This window comes from Camelina sativa, chromosome 10 (genome assembly GCF_000633955.1).
Source record: "Camelina sativa cultivar DH55 chromosome 10, Cs, whole genome shotgun sequence".
In the NCBI taxonomy this organism is placed as follows: Eukaryota; Viridiplantae; Streptophyta; class Magnoliopsida; order Brassicales; family Brassicaceae; genus Camelina; species Camelina sativa.
This window is the reverse complement of record NC_025694.1, coordinates 14,205,826-14,225,452: the sequence shown is the minus strand read 5'-3', so window position 1 is coordinate 14,225,452 and position 19,627 is coordinate 14,205,826. Positions and strand designations below refer to the sequence as shown.

At 35.9% G+C, this 19,627-nt stretch overlaps 4 protein-coding genes and 2 pseudogenes across 5 annotated transcripts; 4 read left to right on the top strand and 2 right to left on the bottom strand.

Moving 5' to 3' along the window:
* LOC104718889 (putative F-box/LRR-repeat protein At4g15060) lies at positions 1,845-3,063 on the top strand. The gene is made up of 3 exons (XM_019230729.1): positions 1,845-2,360; positions 2,443-2,583; positions 2,656-3,063. The coding sequence occupies exons 1-3, from the start codon at positions 1,845-1,847 to the stop codon at positions 2,926-2,928; spliced, it is 930 nt and encodes a 309-aa protein (XP_019086274.1). The 3' UTR covers positions 2,929-3,063.
* Positions 3,892-4,738, top strand: LOC109126852 (annotated as a pseudogene).
* Positions 4,739-5,522, top strand: LOC104720368 (putative F-box/FBD/LRR-repeat protein At4g00315). The gene is given in 4 exon segments (XM_019231068.1): positions 4,739-4,858; positions 4,993-5,100; positions 5,187-5,318; positions 5,320-5,522. Coding segments are annotated over 4 exon segments (522 nt in total). The 3' UTR covers positions 5,482-5,522.
* Positions 5,887-8,521, bottom strand: LOC104720367 (indole-3-acetic acid-amido synthetase GH3.17-like). Its single transcript, XM_010438282.1, has 4 exons — positions 8,226-8,521; positions 7,567-7,668; positions 6,652-7,475; positions 5,887-6,458 (listed from the first exon to the last, which is right to left on the bottom strand). Exons 1-4 carry the CDS (start codon positions 8,519-8,521, stop codon positions 5,887-5,889), a joined length of 1,794 nt encoding a protein of 597 aa, XP_010436584.1.
* Positions 10,055-14,532, bottom strand: LOC104718890 (probable protein S-acyltransferase 19). 2 transcript variants are annotated; one of them, XM_010436710.1, is made up of 12 exons: positions 14,384-14,532; positions 14,188-14,279; positions 13,988-14,037; positions 13,715-13,828; positions 13,131-13,520; positions 12,951-13,019; positions 12,779-12,850; positions 12,569-12,697; positions 12,394-12,474; positions 11,882-12,082; positions 11,096-11,771; positions 10,055-10,805 (listed from the first exon to the last, which is right to left on the bottom strand). In XM_010436710.1, the coding sequence occupies exons 3-12, from the start codon at positions 14,030-14,032 to the stop codon at positions 10,426-10,428; spliced, it is 2,157 nt and encodes a 718-aa protein (XP_010435012.1). In that variant the 5' UTR covers positions 14,033-14,037; positions 14,188-14,279; positions 14,384-14,532; the 3' UTR covers positions 10,055-10,425. The 2 variants fall into 2 exon arrangements, with proteins under 2 accessions (XP_010435012.1, XP_019086010.1); XM_019230465.1 differs by having other exon boundaries at positions 10,055-10,947; positions 11,238-11,771; positions 14,384-14,531.
* On the top strand, positions 15,777-17,046 carry LOC104720366 (annotated as a pseudogene).

Genomic DNA, 19,627 nt, shown 5'->3' with positions numbered 1-19,627 from the left:
AGATAAAGGTGTTGAATAATTTTGAACGACGAAAGAGAAGGGATTAAATACAGAATAAAATATTTTGTTCTTACAATTTTTCAGACCAGTATTTTTGACATATATTAATATATTAATGACATTTATAATGAAATATTATTCAGTTGACATATAATGAAATGAATTCAACAGTCAACATATAATACATTTGATAAAGACTTATATGTTAACATATTAATCGATGGACACACATATATATATATATATATATATATATATTGGCAACAACACATTAATTAGAATAAAACTCCATAATTGGTAGCTCAAACAGAAAGTAAATAGTATACAAAAGTCACTTCTGCTTTTATATTACAAGGATAAGACATTTTACTATTTTAGATAAGGAGAAAGATGGAAAGGAAGAACAAAACAAAACAAAAAATGTCAAGGAGGTTGGAGAGATTTTACCATAACGACTAATTTCTCACAATCTATCTCAAATGCATTGTAATTATAACAGCCCCAGCCCAGCACTTTTCCATGTGTATAGAGAAGAAAGTAACATGAAACGTTTAAACCCCAGCCTCATAGACAATCCAGACATTATATAAAAAAAAGTGGGCATTAATAGCAAATTATAATAGCATGGAATTTGTACATGCTATAAATTAAGATGGTACTTTAAATTTGGCCATATACCGTGAAAGACTACCCAAAGATTCATAACATTTTTGTTTGACAATGTTAGATTTTGGTTTACATACTTTAACCGTATTTAAATAAGTCAAACTGTTATTGAATACCTAAATGAAAATTATTTTATAAAATAGGACGACGCCGTTTTTGGTTTTTCTTGAAATGACGTCGTTTGGAAATTTTTAAAGGGTATTTAGATACTGCTAGGGTTTGAAGATAAGACATGATACCTGTTGAGAGAGAGAGAAAAAAAAAGGCGATTTTAATGGATAGAAGAGGGTAGGCGGAGTTTCTAAAGAGTTCATAATTAAGAAGCAGAGATAAAATCCGATTCTATATCAAGACTCAGTTCAATACTCCATTTTCCTTGAGAACATGAGGTAAGTTGATACAATTAGGATTTTTACATAATCGGAGAAATGGGTGTGACATTAAATTTGTCACACATGAAATTTTTGGTTTGATTTTGAATACGCTTGTATATATGGAACATAAAAGGCTTTGTTGGATATATGTTTGTTCAAGATTTTACATAAATATGGTATCAAATATTGAGTGAACATTTACAATAATTTTAAGGAATTAAGAGGACAACCATGTTTGTCGGCCTAGTCCTTATATGTATTATTTCAACTCCCAACCTATGACAATTTATGATTTCCTCGGTTATCTTATGTTCTTCTTTGTTACTTACTCAGAGAGACCCCAATATTGGTATTGCAAGAGGGCGCTTAAGTCATTGACAAGAGAAATGACAAGAGAATCAACGATGAGAAAAAAAAGAGAAATGTCAAGATTCTGAAGATAAGGACAAGATTAGTGGGTTGCCTGATGAATTACTCTTGAAGATATTGCTGCTTCTCTCAACTAAAACTGCGGTTAGCACGAGTATTTTATCCAAGCGATGGGAGTTTCTTTGGATGTGGTTGTCTAAGCTTGAGTATGATTGCTCCGATTATTCTCCTGCTGAGCAAGAGAGGTTTAAGCGTTTTATAAATCTGAATTTGCCACTTCATAAGGCTCCAGTCATTGAAAACTTGCGTCTCAAGTTCAATGGACCAGTTCAAACATTTGAGCCTCAAGCTATTGAACTATGGGTTGCATTTGCAGTTTCTCAATGTATCCGTGAGTTAAGTCTTGCCTTCAGAGTATTTCATTCAGATTCTGTTATGAGGCATCCTGCTAGATTGCCTAGTAGTTTGTATATTTCCAAATCACTAGTGATCTTGAACCTGAATGACGATGTTCACATCGATGTTCCTCGCATGGCATGTCTCCCCTTCTTGAAAACTTTGTTCCTTCGACGTGTGACTTACTCATATGAGAATTCTCTTACGAAACTCCTTTCCAGTTGCCCTGTTCTTGAAGATCTGGTGTTGGAACGAAGTGAATTTGACTATCTTGGAACATGGAAGGTAATTGTCCCCTCCTTACAGAGACTAACTGTTGAGATATTAAGAACTAATCATTTTCGTGAGCTTTTGGTAAGAACTCCTTCTTTGAAGTATTTCAAAATTATTGATGACGGTGCTAGTGAGGATGATAATTACTCCTTTGATTCTAACACTATGCCCAACCTGGAGGAGGTTTATATTGATTCCGTAAACCTTGGTTTGGACAAGTTTGTTTCATCCATCACATATGTTAAGCGTCTTACATTATGCATAAGAGTCGATGCCCAAGAGGTAATAAACATTTTCATATCAATATCATTTTAGACACTAAACCAGGTTTTCTTAATTTTGAATCACTTGTCGTCGTGTGTAGGCGTTATATCGTGCGGGTATTGTCTTCAATCATCGTAAACATCTGAAGTTGTGTCAATGTGATTCAAATTGGTCAAAATTACTTGCCCGGTTACTCAACGACTCTCCTAATTTACAAGAGATGGAGATCTATCAGCATGCTGTAAGTCATTTTCAATTGGTTTAATTTACTTTTCAATTAATGTTTAAGCTAAGCTCTCATGTTTGATCTCAGGATCATGAAATGAGTCTTTTCAATCCATGGGTTAGCTGGGAGAATGAACTAAATTGTGTTCCTAAATGTTTGTTATCGACTCTTGAAACTTTCAAGTGGACAAAGATGATTGCGACGGAGAAAGCGAGTCATCTGTTGAAATATATCTTTAAATATGCTTCTCGCTTAAAGACTGCGACAATCGTGTTTGAGAATGCTCCAGAGGTGACTGTCCAGGAGATTCCAATCACTTTTAGTTCAACAGCATGCCAATTCGTATGTAAATTTGAGTGAGGATTTTTATCAGTGCCTGTTTTCGTTTATATGAACTTTGATGATCTTTTGATGAACTTTCATGATCTTGTTGTTTTATCTAGACAACCTTTGCATAATGAATTTTATCTAGACAAAAATAAAGTTATTTGATCATGTTGTTTTTGTATCTCTTACATGACTTTGAGCTATATTTCTTACAGTACCCTCTTACAACCTTTGTAAACAAATACAATTTAATCGGTGCCCAGTGCAGCTTTACTTTATAGTTTAAGAAAAAAATAAATAAAGAAAGATCGTAAAGCTAATTAAGAATCTGAACTAAGTTACGTTGTTCCCATTGAAAAATCTTGTTTGCTCAAGAACCTTTCCCAATAACTCTGGAATCAAGAATTGGAAGAGCTCCTCCAGATTTTATACATCTGAATAAATGTGGCTTGTAATATCATTTTTTTCATTGGCTCTCTGACCAATTATTTCTTCCTAAGGGGTACGATGATTGGTTTTTATTTTTTGGTCATATATATTACGTCATCATTATATATTTTTATTATGGAATATATAATCTCATTCAGAGACATTCACGAAAAAAATCAATATACTTATATGTAACATTTAAACTGAAACAAATTTCATAGACAACTTTAAAATGGATAATCCTATATATCCGTATTACAAAAGTTTACTAAAGAATGGTATACTTATACTATTTTTATGATGGATTCTTTACAAAACAATCTCACAACAGCTTCCACATTTTTTTTTTTTAATTTCAAACCCAAAGTTTCTTATAAAACAAATTCCATTTAATTAAAATAATTAACTAACTAAAGGACTAAAGAATTGTTGTCTGCCCCCAAGACCTAGATAATTAGATATGTTAGAGCCCGGCCCTAGTAAAGCCTGTTCATCATTAACCCTAAGCTACAAATATTAGGTTTTCTACGGTTTCGCTGCTTCTTTGTGGCTGTTCTTCCACAAGGTTGTGTTTATGTCAATGATAAAAGCATCTTGGTTAAAAATCAACAAAAGATCTTGGAAATTGTGAAGAGATGGACGACAGGATCAGTCAGTTACCTGATGAACTGCTATTGAAGGTACTATTTTTCTTCCAACAAGAGCCGCTGTAAGCACGAGTATTTTGTCAAAGAGATGGGAGTTTCTTTGGATGTTTTTGCCTAAGCTTGAGTACGAGTATACCAATCTCTCACCCTCTGAAAATTTGAGTTTAAGGGCATTTATTAATTTAAATATGCCAGTACATAAAGCTCCCGTCATAGAAACCTTTCGTCTCAACTTGACCAATAGCTTTGGATCAATTAAGTCTAAGGATATCAAACTGTGGGTTGTAATTGCAGTTTCTCGCTGGGTCCGTGAGTTAAGTTTCAACCTTCATTGTACTATGTGCCGTCCTGCTAAACTGCCGAGTAGTTTGTATACCTGCGAATCGCTAGTGGTCTTGAAACTGATAGACGAAATATTCGTGGATGTTCCTCGTATAGCTTATCTTCCCTCTTTGAAAACTTTGCTCCTTCGACGTGTGACTTACTTAAATGACAAGTCTCTTCAGCGACTTCTTTCCAGTTGCCCTGTTCTTGAGGATATTGTTCTCGAACGAGTTTCAATGGACTTGCCCGACTATCCGGAGGATTTAGTACCACTGAACGTAACCATGCCGTCCTTGCAGAGACTAGCCCTAAAGATAGCAAAATATGTTGTTGATTTGAATGAGCTTGTCATAAACACTCCTTCTTTGAAGTATTTCAAATTACTTACACACTATGATTGTGAAAGTGAAGTTGATCTTAGCTACTCCTACGATTTTAAAGATATGTCTAAGTTAGATGATGCTGATATCGAATCTAGATACCCTGATACCAACAACTTTATTAGATCCATCACATCCGTCAAGCGGCTTTCGTTATGCATAAGATCACTCAACGCGGAAGAGGTAATTTGTTTACATCCATCTATAGTTCTCATTTTAGAACACTAATTTAATTAACCTGGCTATTCATTAACCTTTGTTTATTCGTTTTCCATCTTGTACAGGCTTTAAATTGTGACGGTATTGTCTTCAACCAGCTTAACAATTTGAAGCTCTGTCCATGTGATACAAATTGGTCGAAGTTACTTGCCCGGTTACTCGAGAAATCTCCTAGTTTACGAGAGCTAGAGATTTGTCTGAATGATGTAAGTATTTTTCGATATAGTCCTTTTTCATTTGGTTTAGTTTAATGCAACTAAGCTTCAAGCCAAACTCTCATGTTTGATCTCAGGATCATAAAGATACTTGTGTGGATCCACCACTGGTTTCCTTGGAGAATGAATTGAATCCTGTTCCTGAATGCATGAGGTCGAGTCTCGAAACTTTCAAGTGGAAAGGGATACATGGATCGCAGAAAGAGGTACGTAGATGTGGTTAAATACATTTTGAGAAATGCTTGTTGCTTAGAGACTGCGGCAGTCTTGTCTCAGTCTACTCCAGAGACAGAGGATAAATGTAAGATGATGATCCAGGAGTTGTTACATTCTTTTCTAAGTTCAGCAACCTGCCAACTCGTGCTTGAGTGAAGATATCTAATATAGGATTCTCACTTGCATTTATATGAATATTGATGATCTTAACATTGGTTTTGTGGATTGGTTTTGAAGTTTCTTCTTAATTTTTTAGATTTTCGAATTTAGTAAAAATTCTTGGTTTCGAGAAAGCCATTTTTGTGACCAAGGATGTAACACATCAAGAAAACAACATAACTTTGGTCTCTTACTTGCATTTTCACCCAAATAAAAGTTTGCTACGATAAAGTCTAAATTGTATTCTTCATGCATAATCTCACATGACTATGAGAACTCTTATTAGAAGTTGCATTAGAGGATTCTCACACCCTCTTAAAATAAAAATAAATTAACGCAAAAGCAACCATGGTCATTAGGAATGGATAAATCCACTTAGTAGAGGGGAGGAAGATAGTAAAGCTAAGAATCTAAACCAAGTTGTTCCCATTGAGGAACTCTTTTGCTGAAGAACTTCCCAATAACTCTGGAGTCGAGAATCTGAAGAGCTCCTCCAGATTTCACACATCTTGGAGTCTTATACTGATTCACTGAAGATCCTTGAGAGATACTAAAGTCCATTAACGAATCAAAAGTACCCAAACTCACCACTCTTATCTCCAATGGACCTATTGATTTGTCTTTGTTCCTGCATCTTCTGTACACGTAATCCAAACTATCCTCCACCTCAGAGCAACAATCCTCCATCATCTTCTCGTTTAGCTTTGGTGGGTCGTTATCGTGAAGTGGCTTCAGCTCCCAGAAGAGCACGTAATGCCCTGGGATTGATGTCGTGTCCGCATAGCTCGTGTACTCAGTGAGCAAGAAGCTTGAGGGCTTGGCTTGTGCCACTGCCTTCATTAAATCTTCTTCGCTAGATTTGTCTGTGTCGATGCTTAAGACAACGTTTCTTCGCTCCACGAAACTGAACTGAGGCGCCTTGTTGTGGAAACCGGTCACCTTTAGGATATCTCCTACTTTGTATCTGTATAAACCTGTTTAGAGAAAAGAGCCCAAAGAACTCTTGTGTTACACGTTTCCCTCACTAGGTCAAAGAATATAAATTGGACAGATAAAAACCAAACTAAACTGAACTGATTCAAATTTCTTCAAACAGTTTACAGAACATAACATTTTTTTTTTGTATGGTAAACATGTTACTCGTGTCAATTTCAAGAGAGAACTGACCTGCGAACGTGGTGATGACGAGTTCATAGTATCGTCCGGTTTCAACATTAACAAGATCGACAATACGATCTTCGTCCTTAAGAGTATCATATGATCCAGAGTGAATCTCTACATGTGATTTTTCATCGACGGGCAAGAACTCAAAGTAAGCCATGTTAGGAAGGAGTGTGTAGGAGACATCAGATGGCTTACACAGTGGATTAATGTTGATACCAAAGAAACACTCAGAGGAAGCATACATTACTGAAACCAAAGGCATACCTCCACTATAAAACTCGAGTGTCGGAATGTATTGAGCCATTGAGCCAGTAACAATCACCTCTATGTATTTGGTCTTAGGCCATATCCTTCTCAAGATTCCTTCCCATGACTTAGCAGAGCACAAAGCCTCAACCTCATCAGCCAACTCGGGATTCGGACCATTAAGGATGGACAGAACTGAATCACGACATGTTGAGTCAGTGATCCAGCTCGCGACAGTACCAGTCCTGATGTCGGCACAGAGCTGAGGGAAATTATTCTCCAAGAACTTGACGGCTCGGAGAAAGGCAGAGGCGAAGATAGCACCGAGTCTTAGGACATGAGATCGCTGGACTAAGCCGCAGAGAAGCTGACAGTACATGCTTTGCTTGCTGTCTTCACAAAGAATGGTCTCATTAGGACTGGTGATAACATTGTACTTGTTGAAAGGCCTGTTCTTGAATTGTTGACTTTTGTAGTAACTTGTCAACACAGGACGAGCCTTTAGACCTGAAGGAGTCTTGATCTCTGGTTTTATGAACAGAAGATACATTCCTTTGCCTTCATCTAGTCCATTCACATACCTAAGAAACCCATATATAACACTGTTAATCTCATTCCCTTTTTAATTCTTCTTAATTGAGATGTGAATCAACAAGATATTATTAGACTTACTTATTCATGACGGGGACAAGCATGTTGTAGAAAAACGTCTTCCTGTCCAATTCTTCAGCCGTAGAAGGCATCAATTTCGGTTTGCCACCAGAAGTACCCGAGCTGCATCATATATGTAATTATTTATCCAAGAATTACTAAATGCAACCCCAATAATTCAAGAACTTGCGAGTTTGATAATATACAAGGACGTGCAAAGCCATCCGGGGAATAAAGAAATGTAACCTGGTTTATTTCACTCTTTTCAGAAATATTTTAGATTTATATTTGTATACGAAATATGATGTAAAAAATACAAATCAATATAGGTAATACCGTAGTAGTTGTGTTACATTGTAAACTTACAGAATGCACAAAACTAATACTTCTTAAGTTTTGGTATTACATGTTAAAATTAAAATAATTATTTATTGAACGTTTTAATTAAAAAAAATAGATAAAAAACCATATAGGTTATTAGTTTAAACATCTCGTCAACAAAAGATAGGTTATAAATGAGAATAAATGTTTTTAAAAGTTATTATTTTAAAACCATGTGGTAATACGAAGAAAAGGAAGACAGCTTCAAGAATTGATTTGGAGATGACAAATTATAAGATAGTTTTGTTGAGTTTTTTATATAGATCATTATATATTTTGATATACACAAAATGTGTTACCTAGTGAGGAGCTCAACGATGGGTTGAGAAGAGAGGATGTCAGATGATTCTCCATCAGAGATTCGTTGGATGAAAGGCTTCATGTCCTCGTAATTCACCACCGGGACTTTGTTCTTGAAGCTTTCTTGATTCTTATCAGATTCTCCATCAAGAAACGACTTGAGATACTCGGTTCTACAGTTTCGAGAGAGTATTTGGTGGAGAACTTCTTGTTGGATTGTATCTGCATTAGTGGTTAGATCTTCGAGAAGCTTTAGACCAGCCTCTGTATTGGTTGGATCGTAACTTGGAATCATTACTGTTGTTTGTTTGTTGAGTGAGAAAATCACTTCTTCTATGTTCTTGAGGGTTGGTTTTGGTTGTATTTTACGAATAGAGGGAGGCAAGGGGGATTAAATAATAAAGTGGTGGGTAAGATTTTTGTGAAATGGTGAAATAATTGCTACAAGCAAAAAAAATTGTAAACTATTAACACAAAAATAGATTTTGACTGGTGTAGTATAGAAAGTAAATATTTTGGCGTAGAAAATATTTGTTGACAGAAGAGCATAAAATTTCTTATTTCCAAGTTCAAACTATATTCCATGTTTTCCATCTTCTAGTCAACTGTAAAAAATGGAAATAAAATCTCAAAGAATCGTAAATACATGATATATAATAGTCAATTATAGACCAACGAAAAAATAAATCTCAAAAATCCTAAATGCATACAAACAGTTATATTATTTTAAAACTACATTTGAAAAAAAACTATTTATGCATTATTCGAAATTATTAAATAAAAAGTCTTGTAAAATAAATATATTATATCTTCTTAATATTATTAGAAAATATATGAACATTTCTGGTAATGTTTTTTTTACGGGCTGTCTACCGTATCACTGTGGATCTCTCAGTTGGCTTTCTAAAGGAATGAGTGACAGAAAAAAAAAAGGATTTTTACTAATAGAGAAAACAAATTTTAACTTTTTAAAAAAAAAAAAAACTTATAGATAAATATAAAATTGTTCAAAATAATTTATATGCCAATAATTAATAAAATATGATAATTAAAAATTATGGGTTCGAATAGTTAATTAATTATGTCCGACAAAACCACTTGTGAATTTTGCTGAAAAAAAAAACCATTTGTGAATTGGACCAAATTTATTTACAATTTATAACGTATAGTATGTAGTGGTTATGAAATAAGAGTATAAGAGAGTTAAGCAAAATGGCCCGAAAACAATTTAACAAGACAAAGACCCAATTTGCAAACCAAGTCAACACTCACAAGTTAAGACAAATTTGATTGTACTTTATGCAACACCTCTCATTCATAACCAATTTGAAGTTCTACAAGATAAGAATGAAAACTAAACTATTTACCGTTGTTATCTTGAGTGATGAGTCATCTAATTTTAGATTGTTCTCTAGAGGTTCTATATAAGACAATGTGACTAAATATTGTAAATCATCTTGAGATAATAATAAAGAAACAGAGTTTTACAAACTTCATCGGTTGTTCTCAAAGAGAAATAGAAAGAAAACAAAGATTGCCGCACACCAATTATATACTGCTTTTGCGTAGAAATAAAATTGGTCTGAAATAAATTGTTATCCATCAAAAAAATAGACTCATGTAATCCGCATCGTCCATACTCCATAACATCCATTCAAAACTATATAACTCAAAAAAAAAAAAGGTCATCGTCGTTTCTGTTGGTTTGGCAGCCGGGGCCGTCTACCGAGTTGTTTCCGCGTTGGCGCCAACAGTAGATTTTCATTTTCAACTTCGTTCATATATGTTAGCAAATGCTCACTCTTATATTTTTGGAGATAGAACAATATATTACTCAATTTTCTGGATTTTTGTTTTAAAATAAAATATGACAATAAGAGGAAGAGGTTAGAGATTCATGGAGTTATACAACAAATATTGATTCTAAAAATCGAATTGTAAAGAGTCATATCTGGCTAAGAATATGGAACCCGAGGAAGAAGAAAGAAATTATCACATAGGATTCTACTTTCTACCTCATCAACTCATCTGCAAACCTCTAGAGCATATATCCAAGAGATTCACACAATCATATCAATCCCAGAGACTTTCCTGCAACCGTTAAGCTAACTCCATCGGTTTTGGCCCTCAAGCAGCTACCTGTCCTTGTTCTGTCAGTCCTTATATCGGCGAGATCAAAGCCTCGAAAGAGTGATGGTTTTACTTGCGGGTACCCACAGGAGCAAACACTGGAAGTTGGTTTGAGGTTGTGTCTCTTTTGAATCGAGCTTCCCGAGGCAATGTCAATGTCATTCTGTCTTGTCCCTCTCTTCCTGAGTCTCCTTCGTGTCTTAGGCTATCTCTATTCGGGATATTTACCAAGGGGCCTCCAAAGAAGATTGAGTCACCTGTATACGTCAGCCTCTCTCCTTGCTGCTGCGGATGTGGAGCCCTTCCAGATGAAGAAGAATCTTGAGGTTGAATAACAACTGGTCTTGGATTCTGAGTGTTACCAATGTGTGAGCTAGGAATTGGCTGGTTCTGTGAGGACAATCTGGTTTTTGGTTCAGATGTTGTTGCAGGAACTGATATATATCTACCTGCTTCTTGGTCCCAAACAACTGATGTTCTTCTCACATCTCTCAGAAGAGAAGCGGCAGGAGCAGGGAGAAGCAGTGGATCAGGATGGTTTCCTTTCTGCATTATCTTTTCATCAAAGGTTGAGTGGAGCATGTGATTAGTNTTCCAGATGAAGAAGAATCTTGAGGTGGAAGAACAACTGGTCTTGGATTCTGAGTGTTACCAATGTGTGAGCTAGGAATTGGCTGGTTCTGTGAGGACAATCTGGTTTTTGGTTCAGATGTTGTTGCAGGAACTGATATATATCTACCTGCTTCTTGGTCCCAAACAACTGATGTTCTTCTCACATCTCTCAGAAGAGAAGCGGCAGGAGCAGGGAGAAGCAGTGGATCAGGATGGTTTCCTTTCTGCATTATCTTTTCATCAAAGGTTGAGTGGAGCATGTGATTGGTTGCTGGATTAAGAGGTGGCCGGGAAGAATTCGACACAGCCGCTGCAGTGAAGCGGTGGCCAGCTGTATGATACTGGGGGAGAGGACTAAGTGAGACAGTTTCGTGAACGTGACTTGGACTGCTGAAACTGCTCATACTGTGAGTCCCTGTCTCGTAATCGTCCCGACTACCTTGGCTTGGAGCAAAAGAGTTTCTTGAATGAGAAAACCTTGGATCATTGTTTCTCATCTCTTTGCTCAACACACCCCCATTTGCATCTGTGCTTACACTGCTGACAACACTGATGGTGCCACTCCTGGAACTAAGTTCATCATCATGTAAATGACGGTTTTCAATTGGTCTTAGGACTGATGAGGATGCTCTTGCTCTGGCTGCTGCCCTTGTAGCTTCATTTGAATTCAACTTTGCAAGCTTCCAAGCACTAATTTTGACAGGTCTCTTTGGAATCTTGTTGCCCCTCTCTGCTGATTCAGTTGCATCTGGATCTACAGTCGATGGAATCATTCTGGGGTCCAAATGAGGAATTACTTCGTCCTGTAACATAGATAAAAAGTACCAAGCAGACATATTATAACCAAACAGGAACCTAGTGGAAGCTCTATGAAAATTGTTCTAACTAGAGCTCTTGGAAAAGCAAATGATACCTGATAATCAACAAACACTCTAGGAGGAGTGCACCAGGCTCCCTTGTAAGGTAAACCGAGGGAGCTTCCACCACTAAAGCCAGTCGTGGCAGATCCAGAGGGAGAATACAGCACGTTAGGAAGTTCCTCATCAACTGAAGCTCCAGCTGGTGCCTCGCTCATTGCTCTCATTGCCACAACATACTCGTAAGTTGTAATGCCCTATTCGTATTACACACGAAAAATGAGTTCACATAGCTTAGAACATATGATCAGCCAAATTACAAACAAAGTAGAGTAAGGCGAGTTAGAGGAATGGATCACATGGACTTCATCATGAAGAGAAACAAATTCTATCTCACAACTATGAAGAGCATGCATTTTCATGTGCTACTCAATTATTTTGGGAACCATGTTGAATACAAGATTAAAATAACAATGAATTCTTTTTATACTTTCTTACCAAGATTCATTCCAATAAAGCAAATGCATTACAAGCATATAATAGCGATATTGACTTCTTCCATACCCACCTTTTTAATGAGGAGCATGTGGAAAAAGAAAAGTTCACCCAGTGGAAACAATGCTAGCATGGAAACAGCAGTACAGACACCCTACATAAATTGTAAGAAAACATCAGAAACATTGACAATAGATGCTCACCCTATTGCAACTCAACTGCCTTAGCCTTTCACTAAGAATACTTACAACAACCGTAGCAAATGGTGCCCGAGAAAATCCATTTCCAAGTCTATTGACGATTTCGGTTTCCATGTCCTTCTTATTAACAAATACACGCACTATAACAGCAATTCCAACTCCTGCTTCAATAAGGAGCTGAGAAGGAGAAAATGTTATTTATTACCATTTAAGCAAACAGTGAGCTTGATAAATAGCATGTCAGGAGAATATACGTACCCAGAGAAGACTGACAGCCATCAGTGATATAAACGTCATATAATTCTTGCGACCAACACAATTGTTAAGCCACTGTTACATTTATATACAGCTGTGTCATTATTTGATCACACCCATAAACCGCTAGTCAATAAGTTCCAAGAAACAGTCAATTGTCATGTAAGAAATTTACCCGGCAATGATGATCGAAACAATCTACACATTTGTCGCAACTTCGACAATGCTTGCTGAACTTACGGACCTGTCACAGAGAACACAAATGAATATTAAGAACATACATATGCACATGAAATAGTTAAGCAATAGATGTAGCTTCCGGAAGCAAAGAACTAAGCAATTGTAAACATAATACCTCAGCATTGCACAACGTACAAAACAGGGCTTCTTCCCTGTCCCCCTGCTGTTCATCGCTCTCTTCCTTGCCGCGACAATCTTCATAAACAAACACGCCACAGCATATCGCCAAAGGATTAAAGCAAGAATTTTTCTGAGCAGCTTCCACTCTCTGAGCATCTCCAACAGATCCCTTCACGCTAGAGTTTGCTGGTAAAGTAGAAGTCCTCGAAGCAACCGAAGGAGAAGACTGCAGCTGGCTGCCCATTTCATCAAATTTTCTCGAGATGTCTTTGGCAGTAGGTAATTCATCACCTCTGTTTGCACCTCTTTCAAACTTCGACATGATCCCCGGATCTGCAGGATTGATCGCAGTACACCGAACATAAAGAATGAAAACAACAAGAGCCTGCAAACACATGGCACAAAGCAGCATAAGGGGCGTCAAAAAAATGATTACCTTAAGTGGTCTAAAGCCTAGCAATATCCAATAGAAAAAGAGAGAAACATATATATAAGTCATCATTGATTTCATTCAACCCAACAACGAGCCTGAATCCAATACATCATAAAACCATAGCTTGAGGGGATATATTTACATACCACAGGAGAGTAAACACCGAGAAGAATATACTCCCAGATGCGTCCTCCAACAAAAGGAGCGAAGAAAGCATAGTATGCAACAGCCAACAAGCAGAACACAGTAATCGCAACCACCTGCACAAAAGACCACAAATTTCGTTAAGCAAACGCATCACAGCAATATAAACATCAGAAGAAACAAATCAACTAAATTCGTGGACAAAGAAGCACAATGCAAAGAGAATCAAATGATTGATATATCTAAAATTGTAGAGAAGGTTGGGAAATAAAGACCTGAAATTTGTGAGCAGGAAGTTGCCAACCATGTTTCCTCACCATTTTTGCTATCNCCCCCCCCCCCCAAAATAAAAACCTTACTACTTCAAGAATCACAAAATCCAAAAGCGAAACCCTAACGCCGCCGCAAATCGTGAAAAAGATACAATTTTGCTCGCAGTATCGTGGAACCCAGAAGAATAAAAGGGAAACCCAACTGAAGAAAATATCTTTTTTTTTGTCTTCGTCTCTCTCTCTAAGTATATGGTAGGTCAGTCATAGTCAAGTGACGAAAGAGGAAAGTAGACTCCTGTAAATAAATTAAAGGAATGTGAAATTAAATTAGAGATGAGTTACCAAAATATATATATATACACAGTCCTCTAATAATAAGAAGAGAAAGAAGAAACTTACTGGGTAGCCATGGCGGAAGACCAAAGTAGCTGGAGAAAGAAGAGGAAGAAGAAGAGAGAAAAAAGACAAAATAGAAAAGCGTTGACAGGCTAAAAGAATGCGAGACGGACAAATGAAAGTGGTTACTGGTTAGTAGTACCAAAAGCTGTATTCTCTGCTGATTAAAAGAGAATATTGATATAGACTGTGTTTTCTTGTTTTTGGGTCAGAATATTTTGTCTATTTTATAATTTGGATGTTTTTTTTATAATGACAAAATGAGTTTACAGAACTTTTGGATGTATGAGTACATTTTGTTATGCTAAATTTGATAAACCAAAAAAAAAAAAAACTTAGTTATAGGTTCTAGTCAAAATAGTGGAATTGTTCTTTAGTTTTTCTCTTTGGAGGACGTCATCAGTTTTAAGTTTTAAGTATGTAGGTGGTTGAAACTGTTTCCACGAGTGTAGGCATGTAAAAATCGTTGATCTTTTGTGGTTTATCTTTAGTCAATTTCAAAGTTTTTATCTTGGCCTTAATGTATTTTGCTTTCTCTAGCTGGTTAAATGGTAGTTGTTAGTTGTATTTGTGTACTAGCACTACAAAAATAAATGGTATTACATCATTTATATTATATTTTTGCATGAGATTTAAATGATACAAAAATAATTTACATCAATTTAATAAATAATTTATATTTTGTTGATGCAAATAATTCGCATTGGTTGAGACAAATCTTTGTATCGATTATTGTACTTGAAGTTATTATGTATCAATTGCAAAAAATGATACTAATTTTACATCAGTTAATATAAATGAATTTAATATCTGTTTTGGTTATAGTAAGTGATGCTAAATATTTATGTCAATTTTAAGTAGCTGATGTTAAGACAATATCAGTTTTAATAAATGATTCAAATAATTGTATATTTTACAATTAAAAAGTTAAATTAAATCAAATATGAATAATCGATAAATTTACTGTTAGTTTTTAGAAATAATTATAATAATTTTGCTATTTTTAATAATCAATAATTATAAAGAAAATAATATAAAAATCATAAATTTCATAGAAACACAAATACATTGTTCAGAATTAAAAAAAAATCTCAAAATCATAAACACTTTTGTTCCTAATTCACCATAGCCTTTGAATCTCATGTTGAAAATCTTTTACATCTTTCCATCAACGGTGAATTACAGAGACATATGTCACTATAATCTCCATCACGTCCGCTCAGCTCCTTCTAGGTGTCATAATCCTAGAAATATTAATTGACATCATCGAAAAGTGTTTTTATCCTTCTCACGGTCTCTCTCACCATCCTTCATCATCTTGATATCAAAAGTTGTAGTAAATGGAACTACTATGACCTTAGCCTAAGGATTGTACATCGTTGACATTTTTTTTGCGATGACTTCTACGATCTTCTTCACCGGTTACACAAACGTAGACATGAACGATTGGCGCTCTAGGGACGGTGGCATGGTTCGTTTTTCTCGGTGCGCTTGCATGGCATACGAAAGGGCAAATCACTGTAAAGTTAATAATGTATTAATAAGGTATATTGATAAAAGAAAGAAGAAGAGGAAGAAGAAGAATAAGAAAAAGAAGAAGTTATATTAAAAAGAACTTTAAGAAACTGTTAAATAATGCAAAGTAAGCGTAGATTACTAGAGAATTTTAGAGAAGTTAGGATTAACTTAATAGTGGGGAAAATGAATATTCTGTTTTCAACAATATCTTGAATTATGGTATTATGGAGGTAAAAAACAAAAAACTGACGCCCATTTAAAAAAAATTGAAAACAAAAGAGACTTTTTTTGGTTCTGCAATAAAAAAAAAAGTGATATGAAGTCATTAAAAAACTGGTAGTTTAAGTTACGAACCGATACAGTTTTGTTTGGATGTAACTAGTATCATTTAATCAGCATCACTTTTAAGTGATGTAAATCATATATCACTTTCTTAAGTGATATTAATATAAATTGATAAACATATCAATTATTGAAGTGATGTAAATTTTTATATTTGCATCAATATGTAAAATTGATACAAATTAATTTAGTTTTGCATCAGTTTTAATCAATTGATGCCACACAAATTAATAACAGCATCGGTTATTGCAACTGATGTTACATTTTAATTTTTGTATCAATTATAAATAAATAATTTAATATACTATCATTTAGTTTTATGATTCAATTTAAGTGATTTAACTTAAGCTGTTTTTGGTAGTGTAGCTAGACGTATTTGCTTCCAAGGAAGCAACCAAGGAGCTTGGCTACTACGTGGCAGTGATCACAACTCTGGACAAGATTGGAGAAGGCAAAATCAGGGAGCACACGGATGAAGTTCTGTTCCCGGTAATGTTCAGGCGGAATGACGTTCAAGATCTTTAAAGGAGAGATAATTCACGGTGTGGTGCACAAGGTGTTGAAGCATGGTGTCTTCATGAGTGTGGTCCAATCGAGAATGTTTACCTCTCATACACGAAGATGTCGGATTCGAGTACATCCCAGGAGAGAACCCGATCTTCATGAATGATAAGATGTCTAGGATCCAGGTTGAGGCTACAATGAGGGTTGTGGTGCTTGGGATGAAGTGGATGGAGGCAGATAGAGAGTTTCAGGCGTTGGCTAGCTTGGAAGGTGACTATCTTGGACCAATCTTTGAAGAGTGATCTGCTTCATTTTTTCATGTGGTGCTTCAATCTTGGGTATTTTGTAATCACTCGCCTTTTACAACGATCTTGGAACGATGATTCTAATCTTATACGATTTTGATATATTCATCGCGTTTGTGTTGATTGATATACGAATATGTAAAACCATCTACGTTAGAGAACCCATTAGTTAGTTCATGATTGTTGTTGTTGATTCGACTTTAATTTTTAGTTTCGATTTGATCTTTCTTGTTAAACCAAACCTTTGATTTTATGGCTTTTTGTTTTTTCAAGTCGTTCAAATAACAAAAACAATGATCTTTGAATGCAATAGGAAAGGCTGGTCTAGTTTAGGTATTTGATATTGGTAGTCCAAGCTCCGATTCGAATTGGGACTCTGTAATCGAAGTCAAACCGGACTGATGAGAAATATATCTAACCAAAGTTAACCGAAGGGCACCGACTTCTGTTATGTCTTTTATCGACTTTTCATCATTGTGTTTAATCTGCACCGTCGATTGCTTACCACTAAAATAATTAACAACCGTAGGATCTTTCCTATACCAACTAGGATTATGGTGTTTGCTCTCTCTATATATTGTGACAAATTAAGCATCATCTAATTCATCAACCCTCGTTGATCACCATTATCAACCCTTGTTGATCTTCATGTCAACCCTCGTTGATCTATATCTAATCAACTCTCGTTGTTGATCTTCGTTGTCAACTCTCGTTGATCTCCATGATCAACCCTCGTTTATTAACAATCAGAAGTCGATGTTCTTCTTGTTAGGGTTTGGCTTGTCATCAAGGTACGTATTATACGTTATCTTCTATGTCTAGGAGTTTTTATTATATTTTTCCTTACATGCGTAGACTAGGTTTTCTCTGTTTCTAAATATCTCGGGTCTTCTGCTTATACATATATATCTCAGATCTGTTTCGTATTCTTGTAGGTTCCAATATATATGACCGTGCTGGGACAAACGAATCTGATATCAACTCTCGTCGATGCTTTAACGATCAATCCTTGATCTCATCATCAATACTCGTTGATGCTTTAACAATCAACTCATCTCGTTGATCTCATCATCAACACTCGTTGAGCCTAATCAACGACTATCGTTGATGCTTTAACGATCAACACTCGTTGATGCTCTCACGATCAAGTACTCTTCTTGATCTCATCATCAACACTCGTTGATGCTCTCACGATCAAGTACTCTTCTTGATCTCATCATCAACACTCGTTGATCCTAATCAATTCTCGTTGATGCTCTAACGATCAAGTACTCTTCTTGATCTCATCGTCAACACTCGTTGATCCTAATCAGTTCTCGTTGATGCTCTAATATCATCAACTCTCGTTGATGCTTCAACGAACTCTCGTTGATCTCATCATCAAATCTCGTTGATGCTTCAACGATCAACTGTTCTTGATCTCGTCATCAATTCTCGTTGATAAAATAAAAAAAAAGCAAGGATCTTTAACACTTGGTTAATTAGGTTTTTCTTTGGGCTTCCAAAGTTCCTATCTATCTTCATATAGAGTAAAAAGGGAGGGGATGTGTCTGACCTTTGCCATGACAGGTGCGCTTGCTTGGCAGGTCTAAATCCCTAAATAATATGTGATCAACTCTCGTTGATCCTAATCAACCTCGTTGATTTAAAAAACAGAAGGAACAGATGTATAAAGAAGGGGATGTCTATGACCTTTGCCATGACAGGTGCGCTTGCTTGGCAGGTCTAAATCCAAACCATGTTTGGTTTTCTTTGTAGGGATCAATCAATATGAGCGTGTTGGGATTTGGGACAAACACAGCATCTGATATCAACTCTCGTTGATCCTAATCAACCCTCTCGTCGATAAAAGAAGCAAGGATCTTGCATTGTATTTGACCTATGCCATGACAGGTGCGCTTGCTTGGCAGGTCTAAGACCCTAAATAATATGACCCTACGGCTACGCGTATAAGTGGAGTATCTGATTATCAACTCTGTTGATCTTAATCAACTCTCGTTGATCTCATCATCAACTCTCGTTGACCCACTAACCATCAACTCTGTTGATTCTAATCAACGTCCCTCGTTGAGTTTTTAAAAAGAAGGAACTTGAATCTATCTCCATAGATTTACTTTCTTGCTTGGGCTTCCAAACTGAAAAGAAAGGGATGCATATGACCTTTGCCATGACAGGTGCGCTTGCTTGGCAGGTCTGAATCCCTAAACAAAAAGATTCAATGTTTGGTTTCGTCAATGGCACGGTATTAATTGGTTGATACTCGTTCTTGTCCTGGATCTCCTCCCCCCTATACTGTGCGTCTCTCTTATTTTTCCTGCTGTTTTCATATGCTTCTTGAATACGTTTGTGGATGAGAAGATGTCTTGGATTCAGGTTGAGACTACGGTTAGAATTGTGGTGATTGGAACGAAGTGGATGTAGCGTACCAAGTTTCAATTTCCGCGATTAAAGGAATAGACATCGTTTGGATTTTAAAATTGTTCAACATATAGTTTTTTGTCATATCATCATATGCTTGTCGCTTTGTAATACTCAAAATGATTTTTTTTTTTTTTTTTTTTTTTTTTTTTTTTTTTTT